The 18571-nt window shown below is 51.2% G+C and overlaps 2 protein-coding genes across 2 annotated transcripts in view; one reads left to right on the top strand and one right to left on the bottom strand.

Annotated features, from left to right (window-relative positions):
- The window catches only part of LOC101333068 (serpin A3-8-like), a 147836-nt gene that overhangs the window by 35120 nt on the left and 94145 nt on the right, over positions 1–18571 (bottom strand).
- SERPINA4 (serpin family A member 4) lies at positions 8869–12893 on the top strand. Its single transcript, XM_033852538.1, is given in 7 exon segments — positions 8869–8986; positions 9087–9485; positions 9488–9748; positions 10614–10869; positions 11785–11932; positions 12713–12807; positions 12809–12893. Coding segments are annotated over 7 exon segments (1362 nt in total).

Raw genomic sequence — 18571 nt, 5'->3', positions numbered from 1 at the left:
TTAGCTTACGGTGCTTTGTTAAGCAGCCCTTGGAGACCAATGTAGGATCACAGCCCAGATCCTGCTTCAAGGACTCGGTCCTAAGGAAGAGATGGGGAACGGACGTGCATTTAGGTCTAAGGATGTGCATTCCCCATAATGTCCTTAGGATCAAAAGGAATTCAGAAGTAACTGAAATGTCCAGCGGCAGGGGATTGCCTAAATAAATGATGGCAGATCCTGAAGAGGCGATATTTTGGGTGTTTGGAAGAAGGTTGTAATGTGGGGGATGACAGTCTGATGCTGGGTGGGAAGTGCAGGCCACGAAGCTCTGTGTGTTAGATTGAAGTATGTGAATGGCTGGTGCTCGGCCATTTTTGACCTCAGCATCCACAGTGGTATGAAGGAGCATCTAGAAGGAACATCTCTGACTTGGCATTGGGGGCTCAGTGGGGGGATCAGGGAAGGGAGGGGCTCCTGCTCAGCAGGAACAGGAGACAGCCACCCAGGTGGGACAACGGCACGAGCTAAGGAAGCGAGCAAACCAACAGTGCATCTGCGGCTGCGCATCTCAGGCCGATCTTTATCTGGACGCACTGGGCTGGACCTGGAGCAATCTGAAGGCTCCCCTTTTATCATCCTCCCCCAGCCTGGACCTGAGACAGGCCTGAGCCCACAGCTCTTCCTTCTCTCCCAGTGGATCCAAGGGAGGCAGCTCCTGAGCTCCCTGCTCTGGCCATCCTGACAGCCCTTCTCCTCCGCATCCTAGGAAGAGGAAGGGAAGGGTGTGTAGCCAGAGGGAGCTGGAGACGTTCCCAAGGGAGAAGTTAGGGACTGCTTTATGAAGAACCAGCTTCCTTGCCCACATGAGCAGTGAAAACCATGTAAGAGAACGTGACCCTCGTGACTTTGGTCTCTAGGAAGCTTGGCGGCAAATAGCCTTGTGAAAACTTCTAGCTCATAAATAAGCACTTTCTTTGACTTTCTAGCTGTGGCATTCTGTTTCTGTTAATTCACTGTGACTTTGATAATATCTCAAAATGCTAGGGTAAGCCCTCCAGGTTTGCTCTTTTTTATCACTGCTTTGATCAGCATTCCAACTTCATTTATATTTTTCCTGACGGTGTGTCTGATTTGTTTAATTTTTAACTTTTAACTTTAAATCTGGGGAGGTCCCCTAAGCCAGCCTCAAACCCTTTAACGAATCAAGTGTGACATAAACATTATATTTTCCTCCGAAGAATGCAGAGCTGGAAAAGGCCTTGAAAATCTGCTAGCACCAAGGTTATTGCAAACTGGCAGCAAACAGGATGAACCGGTAGAAGCCGTACTGTTTGAAATGGATGGATTAAAAAAAAACTCATTTAAATTAGGGGCCCACGTTTTAAAATTGGGATAGTTCACATTAAAAAAGAAATCCAGATTTCCAGCTCCCCTGGGACAATCAGAAGGTCTCTTGGCGCCATCATTAGATCAGGCACCAGGTCTATCTAGACCTTCAACGAATTTACTGAGCATCTACTACGTGGCAGACATGGCCCTGGCCACTGATGCTTTCCTGCGGTGCTCCTGTGACTTGCCTCATTATCCTGTTAACAGCCTGGTCCCCGAGAAGGTCCAGTGTGCAGCCCTTACTGGTCCAGCCACTTCCATTTACAAATGGGGAAACTGAGGCCAGAGAGGGAAAGGGACCTGCTGAAGGCCACCCAGAGACCATTGACCATCAAGGAATTGGAACCCGAGCCTCCTGACTCCCGCTCCCAGCTACCCGCCGCCCTCGCTGCCTTCAGCTGGGGGAGCCTGTTACTTTCACACCTCCCTGTTCAAGCTCATGTTATCAGCACATTCTCAGCAGCGCCGGGGGCTCGCAGGCATCTGACTAATCAGAGCCCAGGAAGCCTGCCAATTGAGTGACTCTGCAGCCTCTTTCTAGGGTTGTATTTTTTTATTTTAACTTACTGTGATCCAACCATCACCAGGCACATGCAACCCAGCCATCCCTGCACTGAAAGCAGTCACTGCAACTGATGCAGAGTTAATTGTCAGCTAACTGTCTCTGATGCATTTGACTTCTGCCTGTACATCTGTGGGACGTTGGTAGGTTGGTCTCCCTCGCCGGTCTCTCCTCCCCCTGCTCCGGTTCCCTCTGGCAGGGTTTCTATGGTGATTGAGGAATGAGGAAGGGCGACTCCACTTTCTTTTTGAGAGGGTGTCTGTGGCAGCGGGAGCTGTGGATTCAGAGCCCCCCTGGGGTTGCCCAGATGCCCCGACACCTGCCTCATCGGTGACATCCTGTTTGATTTGGGCATCGCACTTTCCCCTCGGCCTGGACTCCGGCCACACTTGTCTGCATGCTCGTCCGTGTCCCTTCTCTTCATGCAGGTCTTGGCTCAAATGCCACCTCCTCAGGGTGGACTGCCCAGCCCGTTGTTACTGAGTCCAAGCTCGCTCTGCTCACCGCACAACAGGCCGATGAATCGGAGACGAGGTGTTGAGGCAAAGAATACGACTTTATTCGGAAAGCCGGCAGACCAACAAAATGCCAGACTAATGTCTCTAAATAACCATCTTATCGGGGTCTGGATGCCAGTTTCTTTTATAGCACAGAGATGGGGAGGAGACGAGAAAGTAAAGTAAACAGGCCGTAAGTTTTGCAAAGATCCCCTGGAATGGCCAGCCTCAGGGAGGGGATGTGTTTTCTTTCTTGCAGCCATCCACAGCTGGACAGGGTCCGGATGTTTCCCTGAACAAAGGCACTTTGGTTTAACATTCAGGCAGAGGGGCAGGTTTCCTCAAGGCAGGCCATTATGTAGACAGTATCAAAAGGATCAAAAGTGAACAAAAGCAACGGGAAGCAAAGGTTAAACTAAAAGAAACAGATCCAACGTGTAGTCAGATTTGCCTCTTCCCTGTGACACAATCAGTCTGTATCTCCTCTTCTCCCCATGCTCCTTTCAGCACTGATCTGAAATTGTATTATGTGTTTATTTTTTTCTTGTCCATCCCCTGGACTAGGATGTAAGTTCCATGAGGGCGGGGACTTTGTGCTCCCCAAGGCTCAACTCCCAGAGCCCTGCACAGGGCCAGGCACATAGTAGGTTCTCAGTAAATGACTGATGACTCTGTGAATGGACTTGTGCCTCCTCTCCCGCCTTCCTCACCCTTGAGAAGATCACCTGTCCCGTGTGGTGTCCTGCTACTTAGTGTCTGTCAGGTGACCTGTGCTTCAGAGTTCTTCCAAAAGAAAAAGGAAAAAGAACTGCTCTAGGAAAACCCGAAGTCTGGGACTGTTTGGAAGATCCATTGTTATGTAACAAACCACCCCAAACCTCAGTGGTTGGAAACAACAATCACTTTCTCACTTTTACCGGGGTTAGATGGGTGGGAAATTCAGGCAGGGTTTGGCCAAGTGGTTCTTCTGCTCTACAGGGTGCTGGCTGGGGTCATTCGCTTGGCTGTGTTCAGACTGTGGTTGGGCTGGGTAAAGAGGTCCCTGGAGGCTTCATCCACGCGTCTGCTGCCTCAATGCTCCTTCACGTGACACCTCCCCCCCTTCTCTCTCTCCCCCACCGCCTGCCCATTTGGTTAGCTTGGGCTTCCTTACAGCATGGGAGCTCCAGGTCAGCCTCCTTACATGGCAGCTGGCTTCCAAGGAAGAACGTACCAGCACGTGAAAGCAGAAGTTGCGGATCTCAAGGCTCGGCCTCAGGAGTTTATACAGCATCACTTATGCCCCAAAGGATTAAGACAAGTCACAGGGGAAGCCCTGACTCAAAGGGCGGGAGGGGAAATAGACTCCACCTCCTGATGGAAGGAGCAGCACAGACTGTGCAGTCATATTTAATCCATCACAGGGACTGATCCCTTCCCAGGCCCTGTTTAAAGGACCTGGATAAAGGCATGCTGCAGGGCACGTGAGCTAGGGCCCCACCCAGTGCCACTAACCTGAGGACTGCAATTATTTACGCCATGTCTAAACCAAATGATGGGCTAATACAAAGGAAGGGTTTACTGCTCAGTAAACCCTGTGTAAACTCTTACTAAAGACAAAATTGAGGGAGAAGATCAGCCCAACTTAAGAGATCAGCATCTTGTTATTCATTAAAATATGTGTTGTTGGTTTTTTTTGCGGTACACAGGCCTCTCACTGTTGTGGCCTCTCCCATTGCGGAGCACAGGCTCTGGACGCGCAGGCTCAGCGGCCATGGCTCACGGGCCCAGCCGCTCCGCGGCATGTGGGATCTTCCCGGACCGGGGCACGAACCTGCGTCCCCTGCATCGGCAAGTGGACTCCCAACCACTGAGCCACCAGAGAAACCCCATTAAAATATGTTAACAATTGTACCAGTTCTACTCCTTTTGCTTGCAAAGAGTCTTAGGACACTTTGGATTGCTTAGACAAATCAAAAATGAGAATTTATTGGAAAGATGGTAAGGCTGTTGGAGAACTTCATGGAATCCAGCGGAATGTAGAGCAAGTGGACTACGGGAAGGACAACTCCAGGGCTCGGCCACATGGGTTTAGGCCTTTCTAGGCTCGGCCAAAACTGCAGTCAGTGTTATGCCACCAGCTCCGATCGGGGGACAGAGGCAGAGGTCTGGCTATGGCCCTGGGGGCAAATCCTAGAGACAGGAGTTTGTTGAGAACCAGAGGCAGGATGAAGCCTGTCTTAGTCAGCTTAGCTGCCGTAACAAAGTGCCCAGACTACAAAGGTGGCTTAAACAACAGACAGTTTTTGTCTTGTGGTTCTGGAGGCTAAAAGTTTCAGATCAAGGTGTCAACAGGGTTGGTTCCTTCTGAGGGCCATGAAGGATGATTGTGCTCAAGGCCTCCCTCCTGGGCTTACAGCCTGTGTCTTCACATGGTTTTCTGCCTCTGTACGTGTGTGTCCTAGCCTCATCTTCTTCTATTATTTATTTATTTATTGGGAGTATAGTTGCTTTACAGTGTTGTGTTAGTTTCTGACGTACAGTAAAGTGAGTCAGTTATACATATACATATATCCCCTCTTTTTTAGATTTCCTTCCCATTTAGGTCACCACAGATCACTGAGTAGAGTTCCCTGTGCTATAAAGTAGGTTCTCTAATCTCTTCTTATAAGGACACCAGTCATATTGGATTAGGGCCCCACTCTCATGACCTCATATTAACTTAATTACCTCTTTTTTTTTTCAGTATGCGGGCCTCTCACTGCTGTGGCCTCTCCTGTTGCGGAGCACAGGCTCCGGACGCCCAGGCTCAGCGGCCATGGCTCATGGACCCAGCCGCTCCGCGGCATGTGGGATCTTCCCGCACCGGCACACGAACCCGTGTCCCCTGCATCTGCAGGTGGACTCTCAACCACTGCGCCACCAGGGAAGCCCTTAATTACCTCTTTAAGACCTCTATCTCCAAATATGGTCACATTCTAGGGCACATATGATGGGGGGGCACATAATTCATGCCATAATAAACCCCCACCTAAAATTTGTTTTGAAGGTCAAGACTGATGACACCACACGTGCACCCAGAGGGCGTGGGGGGGTTTATTGTTCACATAATGAGACTTGCTGGGGAGGACAAGGCAGGCTCCCAAGCTGGTCCAAAAATGGCCCTAGAAAGCAGGGATGGGAGGCCGGCTTGGGGTTTTTACAGTGGCTGGTGGGAGGGGCTGGGGTGAGGATTGAACTACCAGTGGGCTTTCTCGCCCAGACGTGGGGCAGAAGGGGGAGAAGGAGGGATGCGGCTTAGAAGCGGTCAGCCACCAAGTGTCAGAAAGTGGTGTGGGTCCCCATCACGACAGCCTGCTGCAAATCCCTACATCTGCACCATCTTTCATAAAGCCCCATCCTCCTTTACCTCACTGTCCTTAACAACCCTAAATGCTGAGACCCAGGTGGCTCTGAGCTGACGGGTCCAGAGGGGCTCAAAGTCTAGATTGCGTGTTCTACCTGCCTTTGGTTAGACCTGCACAGAACCAGCAGTGCTCACAGAAGGGCCTGGTGGGGGCTGGAGACATGGGAGGGAGGGAGACAGAGTTTGAAAGACTCAGCTGGCCCTTGAAGAGAAGAGATCCTCAACCCCTCCCTTCCCTCTTAGTTCAGAATGACTTTCACCTTCTAGAATCACCTGCTCAAGATCAGATAGGAAATCCTCATGGCTAAGATGATACTGCTCTGCACAGTCAGAGAGAGGAGTCTAATGCCTTTGAATCAGACCAAACCAGGATCAACCTAAATGCCCCCTCCTCCATGAAGCCTGCCCTGTCTCCCCCTTCCAATCTCTTGCTCTAAGGCATATGGCCGTGCCTAGGGCTGCCTCATACTGTTGCTGCTCTTGGTCACACCTCGTCTCCTGCCCCCTAAGGTCAAGGTGATGTCTTGTGCACCTGTGTGTCCCAGATGCTGCCTCTCCCATCCTCTCCCACCTCAGGCACACTGGGGTCTTTGCACCCATCATTATTCCATGATTCATTCTTCTGCAGAACATTTTTTCATGCTGTTCCCCTATCAGGAACACTATTCCCTGCTCTAACCCCTCTCCTTTAACTTGGGGACTCCTCATCTGTCGCAGCTCTGATGTCCCTTCCCCAGGACACCCTTCCTAACCTCTGTCCCCACCTGCGGCCAGAGTAATTCCCTGTACAGTCAATCCTAACTCCTGAACTTACCCTTCACGACTATATCCTACAGTGTGTGTATCCAGCCAATGAGAATGTAACAATGCCGTTCACTATAGCAGGAGCTCAGCAAGGAGCTGGATGATTGATTGAATGAATGAATGAAGGAAAGAGTGAATTCAGAGATCAGCTGAAGTCTTCTCCTCCTTGAGCCATATGGCCTGAGAAACAGCCAGACATCACCCCTGCCTGCAGCTGTTCCAGAATGATCCAAGGGTGCTGAGGCTCCCTGATTACTTACAGGAGAGCAGCTGCAGCTCCGAGATTAGAGAGGAAATGAGCGATTGGATTCCTGGACCAAGGAGGCATCTGCTCCCGCCTTTGCTCCTGGGGTGCGCCGTTCTTGCAGTCTACCATGTGACATCTCAGGAGGTTCCATCACAGAACCATGCCGCTATAAAGCTGGCAGGCTTCTCAGAAATCACGTAGTCCAGGATTGCACACTGGAAGCCCTGGGAAGGATCTAGCCTCTATATGGGTCTTGTCTGGCCACAGAGAGCTGATACCAGTTCCGCGTGCCCACTGTTTCCCACCATGTCGCCCTGGAAGCTGCCTTCCCGAGTTTGTGAAGGCGCTGGAGTTTGCTGCCCCTGGTCTGGCCCAACTCTTTATTTGCAGGGGCAGGGATATGGCTGAAATGGTGGTGCGGGGCAACAGAAACCCAGAGAGGGGGATGGTAGTACTTAAGTTCACATTGCAATTGAGGGTCAGAGTGGAGACCAGGCCCACTAAGGGGTTCCCTTGAGCCGCAGGAAAAGCAAGTATCAGGTGAACCTCAACAATAACACAAACAGGAAGGGGTGAACTCTCTTGGTCCCCCCGGGAGGGAAAGGGGGTTCTCCTGGGAGGAGGTGAGCCAACTTGCAGTGGGGTTTCTCTCTCTATTGAGACTCCACACTGTACCCATGGGTTGGTTCATTAATAATTACCTAATCAGGGAGGTGGGAGGTGGTGCAGAGAGGTTTCTCCAATCCTCCTGGGCTTGATACATCCAAGCCACATCTAGAGCTCAGATAGGCACCCAGGGGCCACTCCAGGATTGACTGTGCTGTGAGTAACCCTACGAGGGTCACAGTAGAGACTAAAAGGAGGATGACCAACCGTCCCGGTTTGCTTAGGACTGGGAGTTCTGGGACAAGACTTTCAGCGCTAAAAGTAGGAAAGTCCTGGGCAAACTGGAACAATTGGTCACCCTAATTAGAGGTGACAAAGGCTAGAAAGACACCTACCTATGATTGCACCAACCTCCTTGCTGCACTGGGCAGGGAACTGGTGCTCAGATCCAGAAAAGCCTCCCGCAAGGCCACGTACAGCTGGGGACCCAGGTCTTCTGGCTCCAGTTGCTTTTGGAGAGCTCCTATCAGAGCTTCTGGGTAATCTCACCGCAAAGCCGGAGAGAAGTGTGTGAGAGGGGGTGAGGAGTGGTTGTTATAGGTTGGTAGGAAGCCATGTTGGGGGGGGGTGTTCCTTGTTATGGTCACTCTCCAGCGAGCACAACAAAGTTCAGTAGATGTAATAGTGACTGTATGGTCCCCACAGCCAAAGATATTCACTATCTGGCTCTTTATAGGAAAAGTTTCCTGACCTCTGGTCTGGGTGAAAAATGATGGAGAGTTGAATGAGTGTCAAGAGAGACTGAGGGATTGAATGGGGTGGGATGGATGCAAGGCCAGATGGATGTTAGGGGTGACAACTGGGTTTGGGGCTGAGAACTAGGTAACGGTAGGGCCATTTGATGGGGCAGAGAGAAGATTTGGTGGAGAAAATTGAGCATCCCGTTTGGGGCAGGTTAAGTTCATTAATGAAAGGGACCAATTCTGTCCCTGAGACTTTGGACACATCATGTGTTGAGCACCAGTGATCTCATCTGTACAGAGTGGTGACAAGAATACCAGCTCTATTGACCTCTACCTGGATAAGAGGGTCAAACAAAATGGCATGAAAGCGATTTTGCAAAGTGTAAAGCACACCACGGATGTCTGTGGGGTAGTCGCTAACATAGCCTTTGGCGATGAGCACCTTTGACGTGATGGGTCACTGGGCTAAGGAAATAAACTCAGATGGGGCAAGGCAGCCCAGGCTGAGAGTCCGGAGACCTGTGCTCTAGCTCAGATATTTACCAGTTTGGTGACTTGGTTAAGTCACTTTTGGAGTCTCTGTTTCCCCTTCTCTGTAATGAGAATGGAGTCCGGTGCCGCGCAGAGCTCACAGAGATGGGAAAGGAAACGGCATGGTGGGCAATGAGCTGCTCTGTAAACCTGCAGCCCTGCTGCCGTGTCGCGGCACCGCACGCGTGGACGCACTGGGCGTTCGCTACTCCCCTGCAAGCTCATTTGCAGGAGTTGAGAGTATCGCTTAGATCCCTGGGGCCCTGCCTTCTGCCTGGCATCTCAGTGGGGTTGGGCATTCTGCTGGGGAGTTTCCTGGGCGCATTCTTTCCTCCTGTAGACCTGAGAGCACAGAAGGTACATCTTACCGACTGCCTGCTCCTCCGTCTGGCTGGACTACTGGTCCTTTCTCGAGGTCAGCGGCATCCCGAGCATCACGGCCGGGGTCACATCCACTGCCCCCATCAGGAGGCTCCGGGCCCAGGTGAGGGCTCCCCCAGCCTCAAGGTCCCTGCAGGCGATACTGCCTTTGCTCTCCGCTTCTACCACCTGATGGCTTCCCAGCCCTACGGGAGTAATGTCTTCTCCCCGCCGAGCATCTCCGCCGCCTACGCCATGCTGTCCCTGGGGGTCCGCTAGCACAGCCGGACCCAGATCCTCGAGGGTCTCGGCTTCAATCTCACAGAGGTGTCAGTATCTGACATGCACAGGGGCTTCCAGAACCTTCTGCACACTCTCCACCTCCCGGCGACGGGCTGGAGATACGTGTGGACAGCACCCTGTTGTTGAGCCTGGAGCTGCCGCTCCTTCCGAGATTCCTTAATGACTCCGTGACCTTCTATGAGTCCAAACTCTTCCACACCAACTTCGACGACTCTGAGGGCACAACCCAGCTTATCAACAACCAAGTCAGGGAGGAAACTCGAGGGAAGATTGTGGATTTGGTCAACGAGCTCAGCGTGGATACCACGATGGTGCCAGTGAATTACATTTACTTCAAAGGTAAGAGTCAATTCGTTGGTGGATCCTACATCTTCCCTTTCCCCCTAATTCGTTGAAGGATCACATATCAGAAAGAAACTCCCGCAGAACAGAAAGTGGATGGATTGGGTCTGATAGGTTTGAGCAGCCTTCTGAGAATTTAATGTTAGAGCCTCAGATATTTAAGTTTGGGTAGTATTGATTTCCACCCCTTCATATCTTTAGACATATTTTCTTATTTTTTTAAAAATTTTTTAAGGGAATTCCTTTATTTTTATTTTTTATTTATTTATTTTTGGCTGTGTTGGGTCTTCGTTTCTGTGCGAGGACTTTCTCTAGTTGTGGCAAGCGGGGGCCGCTCTTCATCGCGGTGCGCGGGCCTCTCACTATTGTGGCCTCTCTTGTTGCGGAGCACAGGCTCTGGACGCGCAGGCTCAGCGGCCATGGCTCACGGGCCCAGCTGCTCCGTGGCATGTGGGATCTTCCCGGACCGGGGCACGAACCCGTGTCCCCTGCATCGGCAGGCGGACTCTCAACCACTGCGCCACCAGGGAAGCCCTACTCAACCTTATTTTAAACCAAGAAAGTGCATGTCAAAACCACAGTGAGCTACCACTATACGAACATCAGGTTGGCAAAATTATTTAAGTCCAATGATTTCAAGTAATTGGTGAAGACAGGAAACAACCTTGCTGATATCCTCTGGGGTCTCTTATTTTAGAACCTACCTGAACCCCCAGATCCATTCCCCAGGCAGGTCAGGTGCTGAACTGCTGAGATGGTGGAGGGTGAGTTTTGAGTGACGATGGGGGGATGCATTCCCTGGCTGGAGGATCAGCTTGTTGGTCCACGGATGCCCTGTACCTTCTTCCCTTCTTTCCTCCAGCTCTGTGGGAGACGCCATCCATCCCCTTGATGACCTCTCCCCATGACTTCTACGTTGATGAGGATACAGTAGTCAAGGTGCCTGTGATGCTGCAGGATACCCAGCACCGCTGGTGTCTTCACGACAGATACTTGCTCTGTTCGGTGCTACGGATGGATTACAAAGGAAACGCAACAGCCCTTTTCATCCTTCCTAACTGAGGGAACATGGAGCAGGTGGAAGAGGTTTTGACTCCAGAGATGCTGACAGGGTGGAGGTAACCTGCTTCAGAAGAGGTAAACCATCAGGGCATCGTGCGGTGTACAGTCTGCAGCACTGCCCTTCACATGGACCCTTCCAACGAAAGCCAGTGCCCCAAATGGGAGTGGAGGGGATCGCCAAATTATGGAAGAATTCTTATTTTCTTCAAGGCTTTCCTTGGGTTTCCTTAAATAAGGAACACTCTTATTGTACCCAAAATGTGATTTCGCTCTCATCAGTGAAAAGAGAACCAGACTAGGAGTTAGGAGTCTGGGTTCTAGACGTAGCCCTCGTACTGCACAAGTCTGGGGTGAAGTGACACTGGCTCTCTGAGGGTCCACCCTGTGCAATGAATGGGTAGACTTCCCATCAAGATGGTTGACTGAGCTGATGTAGAGAGGTTTCCACCCACCCCAGGAAATAGTAGGGAAGTTTTCACGTCACCATGGGGCTATGAGCAGGAAAAGTCTCCAGCCACACATAAGGAAAAGACCTCAGGCCAAGGCCACATGTGGATGGAAGATTCACACAGGCCACGTGGTGGAGGAATTCCACCCAAAGAAATCAATGGGTCCCAACCAAGTGAAAAGCACGGAGCCTCATCAGAGACAAAGGCAAAACTGCCACACCGGGAGACTTGCGTCTCCCTGGGCACCTGGCACGTCTGCAGGAAACAACTTCTGCTGAAGACAAACTCCCAAAGGAAGGAGGTCCTGCAGACGGCAGGCCCTGAGGGCAAAGAAGGAGCCTGGCTTTAAGCCTCTGGCAGCACTCATCTGAGGGAGTGGCACAGGCAAAGGTGTTTGTGACCACGGAACTCAGATGCAGGGTGGGCCGTGAGCAAGTGCAGTCAAGGAGAGCACAGCCAGCTGGGACCCTTGGCTAATTCCTGAGTCCAGTGTTTTAACCCAGTGCCTCTTTCAGGTTACAGGAAGCTCAAGTTGTATAGCCCCAAATTCTCCATTTCTGGCTCCTATAAATTAGATCAGATTTTGCCCAAGCTGGGCATCACGGACTTGTTCTCGTAGCAGGCTGACTTGTCTGGCATCACTGAACAGCTAAACCTGCAGGTGTCCAAGGTAAGTTATCAATGGATATCAACTCCTAGAGACCTCAGGGGGGAAGCTCCACCTCTTGGAAGGTGCTGGGTGATGGGTGCTCTCCCTGCCACCATGTGAATTCTCAGAGTCCAAGTTTTATTTAATCATCCAAGGGGATAGGGAGCCCGAGAACCAACCCACTACGTGCTGGGCGTGGTGTTGGTGCTGCAGATCTAGGGTCCATCAGGTCCCTGCCCTCAGCTCTTCCAGTCAAGTCCAGGAGACAGCGCCCTCATAGATCATGGCAACTGAGAGTGACAAATGCAATGACAGAAACAGAGGCAGGATACAGATGAGGCTGAGGGGTGTGTGTGTGTGTGTGTGTGTATCATAAATTTCTTAGACCAGAGAAAGGGACCTATGACCTCAGCTACATATAACAGAGGTGCATTAGAGGGTAGAGTCTTGGGTTTGAGAGTTCAAATTCCAGTTCTGCCTCTTATGACCTTAAAGGGTTACCCAGTCTCTGGATTTATTTTCCTCATCTATAAAACAGACATAGTATATTGACCTCATAGGATGGTTATGAAGATTAAAAAGAGCATAGGCACATAGTATGTGCTCAATTAATGATTGCAATGGCTATTTATAAATAAGAGGTCATCCAACTCAATACCACCACCCCCCCCCCAGTATAGACATTCTTGCTGTGATATCCCAACAAGTGGCTTTGATCTTCAGTGGTCTCTAGTTCCCCTAGTCTTCCCTAAGCCCCAGCTCATGCTCTCTCAGAGGTAACGCTTGTGATTTCCTTCCCAGAGTTTCCACAAAGCCATCCTGGTGGTGGATGAGGTTGGCACCCAGGCTGCAGCAGCCACCAGTGGCTTTGTCACCTTCTGGTCCCGGGACAATCACGAAGCCCTTCCTTGTGGAGATCTTTTCCACCAACACCCAGAGCATCCTCTTTCTGGGAAAGGTTGTCAACTCCACGAAGCCATAGCCCTCCAGGGCTGGCTTGTCTGTTACAAGCAGGAGGACTTGGCCTGGAGGGCTGAGTTTGAGCAGCTCTGGATTTGGAGTGGGGGACGCAGGAGCTGCTGAGGATCCAGGGCAGAAGTTGTTGGTGAAGGTGAGGGATGTGGGTGGTACCAGACCGGTGTGGACTGACACCCAGCTCCTCAGGACTATGACACCTCACACAGATCATCTAACCTCTTTGAAAAGGTTTCCACCCCGGAAAGTGGCAGAACCGCCCCCCCCCCCGCCCCCACCGAGGGTAGTTGTACGGATTAAACGAAATGATTGCTCTGAGGAGTCTGCCTCTGCAACACGGCTCTGAGCTGGACGGGGCAGCCTCAGGAGTCACCGACAGATGGGAGGTCCCACAGGAGGACATCGCTCAGCAAGACCAGCCCAGGGTTAATCACACCAGTTCCAGGCTACAGGGTCAAGGACCTGCAAGTGCTCAGCGCCCAGAGTCCTGCAAGGCTCGGAGGAACGCACACCCTCCTTGCCGCCCCCTGGTTTAACTGGTCCATTTCCCCCTGCGCCCGCTGGGATGTTGGATTCTGTTTTTTAACAGCCAGAAATAAAGTCGGGCCCAGGCTGACGCACTCCCCAGTCTGCCCCTGCAGAGGTGGGGGGGGGGTGGATTTAAGAGTCCCAGACAAGCCTGCAAGAAGATGCAGGCCTAGGGTTACTATGGCAACGACACCACTGGGGTGATGTGTGAAAGTCAAGCCCTGGTGTGAAAAAGGGGAGGAAAGGGGGGCAGTCACCCCCCAGTTTAGCCTTGAGGGTGATGCCTCCTTATTTTGCTTGAGCTCATCCCTCCCCTGCTCAGAAGGACTCAATGGCTCCCTATTGCCTACAGGATAAAGTTCAAACTCCTCTAACTGCAGTCAAGGTCCTCCCTGAGCTGGTCCCTGCCTGCCTCTCCTGCCCCAGCCCCTCCTCTTGCTCTCATGTACCCCATGACTGCAGTCACGGAAACTCTTGCTGTCTTTCCAGGTTGCCCATAGCTTCCCACCTTCGGGCCTCTGGTCCCCACAGATCCCTATCACCCAGAATTCTCCCTTCCCCATCCCTGAGAGTCTACCAGGATTTCCAACACATGCCTCCTCCCCTCCCTAAGGCAGACTGTCATCCTACCATCAGACATGATTGGCTGACATTAATCTCTGCCCCGCATCCCGGCCAACCCTCGTCCCTCTTAGAAGGAACATCTCAGAGGCAGGACCCTGTTCACCCTGCATTCTCTTCACTCACCCCAGGAACTGGCCTCAGCGCTGATCGTATGGTCTGGCATGTGGCTGAGGCCCAACCAATAGTTGGTGATTGAATGAATGAATGAATGAATGAATGGAAAAGGCTGTGCCCTGAGCAAGGTCCTCGAGCTATTTGTTCTGCATCACCACCCCCTGACACATCCCCGGAATTGATTGGGTAAATATTTAGTCCAGCTTCTCAGATTTCAAAATGCCCTTTTGGAGCATTAAAAAAAGAGATCTACGGGTCTGTGTGTGACCTATGATTTACCTTTTGGGAGGCACGCTCACTTCTTTGGGACCGGGTGGGTATGCTAGCGATTTCTGTCATTCTCCTCTGGCAGGAAAGGCGAAATCTTTTTTGTACTTTGTGATGGGAGGGCAGAGGGAGGCAAGTGAGTGTCATGAGGAGTGTCATCGTGGAGCCTGGGGGACCCAGGTGCCAGTGCAGGGACGAATTTCATGGCCCTCGTAAGCAGGTGTGGAGAGAAGCATCATGGGTTCATTTAGTTATTCATTCTCTCACTCAACAAAGAGTTACTGAGTGGAGATTGGCCACGAGCCAGGAAGCCAGAGGGATTTCCGCAGTGGAGGAAGAGGAACTTGAGATTTGGGGTGAGACAGAAAGCCTGCAGCTCCAGCTTCTCCGTTACCTGTGCTGAGGGGCTAGCTCTTACCTCTCCAGATCTCAGTTTCTGCACCTGTAAGTGGGCGTGTAATCCCACAGCAGCTGCAGCAGTGGGCGGCGGGGTGGTGGATGCACGTGGGATCCGCAGAAGATACAGGCCTGGGAGCCCCTAGCTCTGACTGAGCGTGTGAACGTGTGAACATGTGAAAGGCAGGAGGGTGTCTGCTTCATCCCTGGCTGCCTGGGAAGGTGAGGAGTCCTTTTCTGAGACAGAGCAGGTCTGAGACTAATGGATTCCAAGCTCTGTGCACCTGCAATGAGCGAGGCACAGTGACAAGCTCTTTCCAGGAGTTACCAAGAGGCCACAGAGCATCTGAGCGTAGAACCTGGACTTTGGAGTCAGAATGCCTGTGTTTGAACCTGGAATCTACCAATCACTGAGTATACTAGTTGGTTAGTGTATTAGTTTTGCTCTAACAGAGGACCACATCTGAGTGGTTTAACAACAGAAATGTACCGTTCCACTCTTCTGAAGGCCAGAAGACCAAGATCAAGGAGATGGCAGAGTTGACTCCTTCTGAGGCTGTGAGGGAGCATCTGTCCCAGGCCTCTCCCCTGGATTCTGGGGGTTTGCTGGCCATCTTTGGTGTTCCTTGGCTTCTAGATCTCTGCCTTCATATTCACATGGCGTTCTCCCTGTGTGTGTGTGATTTCCCCCTTTTATAAGGACATCAGTCTTATTGGATTGAGCACCTACCCTAGTTCAGTGTGACCTCATCTGAACTAATTACAGCAGCAATGACCCTATTTCCAAATAAGGTCACATGCTGAGATACTGGTGGTTAAGTCTTCAATTCTGGGGGGACACAGTTGAACCCATGACACAGTGTGGGACTTGGGCCATCCCTCTGTGCCTCAGTTCCCTCACCTGTAAAATGGAGATGATGCTACCTAACACATAAGCCTACTGTAGATTCTGGATGAGGTTCTGTATGTAAAGCACACATCTTTGCTGTTCCACAAATGTTCGCTATTGTTATTTCATTTTATATTTTATCACAACTCTCCTCTAAAGCAGGGTCACAACTTCACATGCCTGCCAGAGCTGGTAGGTCACCTGAACAGGTAAAGCGGGCTGACGGTGGTGGGGACCAGGCAGGCGGAATAGTAAGAGCCCCCACTGAAAGGCATTTCTGTTCCACATTGTCACACACACACTCAGGGGGGTGACAGAACCCAACTCTGCCCAGGGTGAAGCTCGCCTATTGGGAATTGTGCTCTCTGTTGCTCTTGATGTCAATGGAAAAATAAATCTAGCATGACTTACCAGGTCCTTTAAATTCCCATATTCTGGCCACTGGCCCATCTTACTCTCTCACCCCAGTTGTCATGGACTGAATTGTGTCCTCTGAAACTTCATATATTGAAGCCTGAACCCCCAACGTGATTGTATTTGGAGGAAGGGCCTTTAGGGAAGTAATCAAAGTTCAATGAGGTCATAAGGATGGGGCCCTAATCCCACTGAACTAGTATCCTTATAAGAGGAAGAGACACCAGAGCTTGCTTCTCCTCCCTCTCTTTCTCTCTCCCCCTCTTTCTCTGTCCCCCCATATGTACACAGAAGAGGTTGTATGAGGATTCAGCAAGAAGGCACCATCTACAAGCCAGGAAGACGGATCTAACCAGAAATTAACCCTGCCATCACCTTGATCTTGGACTTCCAGCCTCCAGAACTGTGAGAAACACATTTCTGCCGTTTAAGCCTTTCAGTTTGTAGTATTTTGTTCTGGCAGCCAGAGCAGACTAATCCAGGCCCTGAGACACCCTCAAAACTTCTCCAAATGGACCCATTCCCAGCCCCCATTCCTTCAGAACCCTGCCGAGTGACAATAGGCAGTCAGGGTTTGCCCCGTTCCCCAAATTCTCAAGATAGTCCTTAAAATGTAAGGACTGGGACGTGGTACATGGGCTGTCTCCACGGACAGGCACACGGGCTGGAGAAGGCCTTCAGCATCTGCTTAGTCCCATCTTTCCCACATAGTTTCCTCGGGAACCTGTTTGGGAGTATTACACTAGTTTCCTGTTGCTGCTGTAACCAATTATGACACACTTAGTGGCTTAAAGCAACACAAATGTATTCTCTTACAGTTCTGGAGGTCAGAAGTCCAAACGGGTTTCTGGGCCAACATCAAGATGTTGGCAGGGTTTGCTTTTGGAGTGCTTTGGCCCACGGCCTCTCATCACATTGTTTTTCTCCTCCAGCTTTCCTGATCACATCGCCTCCTCTGACTCTGATCTCCCACCCCTCTCTCTCACTCTCTCCTCTCTCTCTTTCTCTCATAGGGAAGGACCCTTGTGGTTACGTTTAGGACCCACCTGGGAAATCCATAATACCCCCCCCCCATTTCAAGATCCTTAACTCAATCACATCTGCAAATCCCTCTTGTTATATAAGGTCACAGTCACAGGTTCTGAGTATTAGGATGTGAATATCTTTGGGGGACTTCTATCCATCCTACTATAGGTAGGCAACACTGATTCCCTCCGTATAGAACATAGTTTAGGAATCTCTAGACTATGAGATGAAGGATTTTTGCTTATGTCACATGGCACAATGGACAGAAAGCAAAACCTGGACAGAAGGGACCTAGCTCCTCCTTGTTAATGCCTCTCCCTATTAGCTGTGTACTTTTGGGCTGATCACCTAACCTCTCTCAGCTTCCGTCTTCTCACGGATTCCATGGGGATGCTGGTGCCCATCATCTAGCGCGTTGCAAGGGCAGAGAGCACAAAGCAAGCACCTGATGCCTGGTAGTGACTGTGCTTATCTCTAGGTTGAGATAAAGTTCAGTATTATGCCCTTTGCAGGGTGGTTGTAAGGACTAAAAGACGTAATGGGCCATAACTGGGCCCGGAATCAGGGAGCGAGAAGGGGGACATCTCAGAGGTTGTAGAGCGACCCTGGTTGCTGAGCGCCAGGATCACTTCCTTTTGGTAACGCCTGGCCCTCTGTTTCCTCCACCAACTCCACACGCGACAGTCACCCACACAACCTCTGGGTCATGGCCACACACTGGATACCCCGGTATTAGGAAGCCCCAGGCATGGGGACCTTGGAAATGAAACAAGGGTTGAGCCAACACCCTAGCACTTGGAAATGTTCTTGAAAGTGTGGGGCTGAGTTTTGAAGCTCCAATTTCAAGGTAGAAAAGGACAGTCCAAGTGAGCCCACAGAAATCCTGGAGACAGACCTTTGCATAGGGAAGAGCCCTGGCCTTGGAGACAGCGACCTGGGCACTCAGCCCCGCTCTGTCCCTAACTGATGCACATCTCTGAAAAGTTCCGTTATCTCTCTGAGCCTCGGTTCAGTTATGAATGCAATGAGAGGGGTGGATACAGTGATCCCTCATCTCAGCCATTGTGAGACCCTCTCAATCCATCTAATTTCCACCGGGATCTGGCGACAGGGGTCCATGAATCTAGTAAGCACACAAGACTTTGAAGAGCTTGGGTCCTCACTCCTCCAGACCTGCAGCAAATTGGCTGCAGGAAACAAAAGGATCAGCCCGGAGGAAGGGAGGAGGTTTGAGAGGATGTCTCCTTTCCTGCGTCTGGACCAGCCGGCAGCTGGTCACCTGTCCATCCTGGTCTGCCTGGGATGCTCGTGCCATTGCTGGCAGGTGGTGGCTGGTGTAGGGCTTTCGGGGCAATGACGAGATGGCCTTGTTCAGAGCTCAGATGGCTTTGGCTTGGTAGGCCTAGAAGCCCTGCCAGGATAGGACA

The sequence above is a fragment of the Tursiops truncatus genome, chromosome 2, assembly GCF_011762595.2.
Source record: "Tursiops truncatus isolate mTurTru1 chromosome 2, mTurTru1.mat.Y, whole genome shotgun sequence".
Classification (NCBI taxonomy): Eukaryota; Metazoa; Chordata; class Mammalia; order Artiodactyla; family Delphinidae; genus Tursiops; species Tursiops truncatus.
This window is presented reverse-complemented; position numbering and strand designations above follow the sequence as displayed.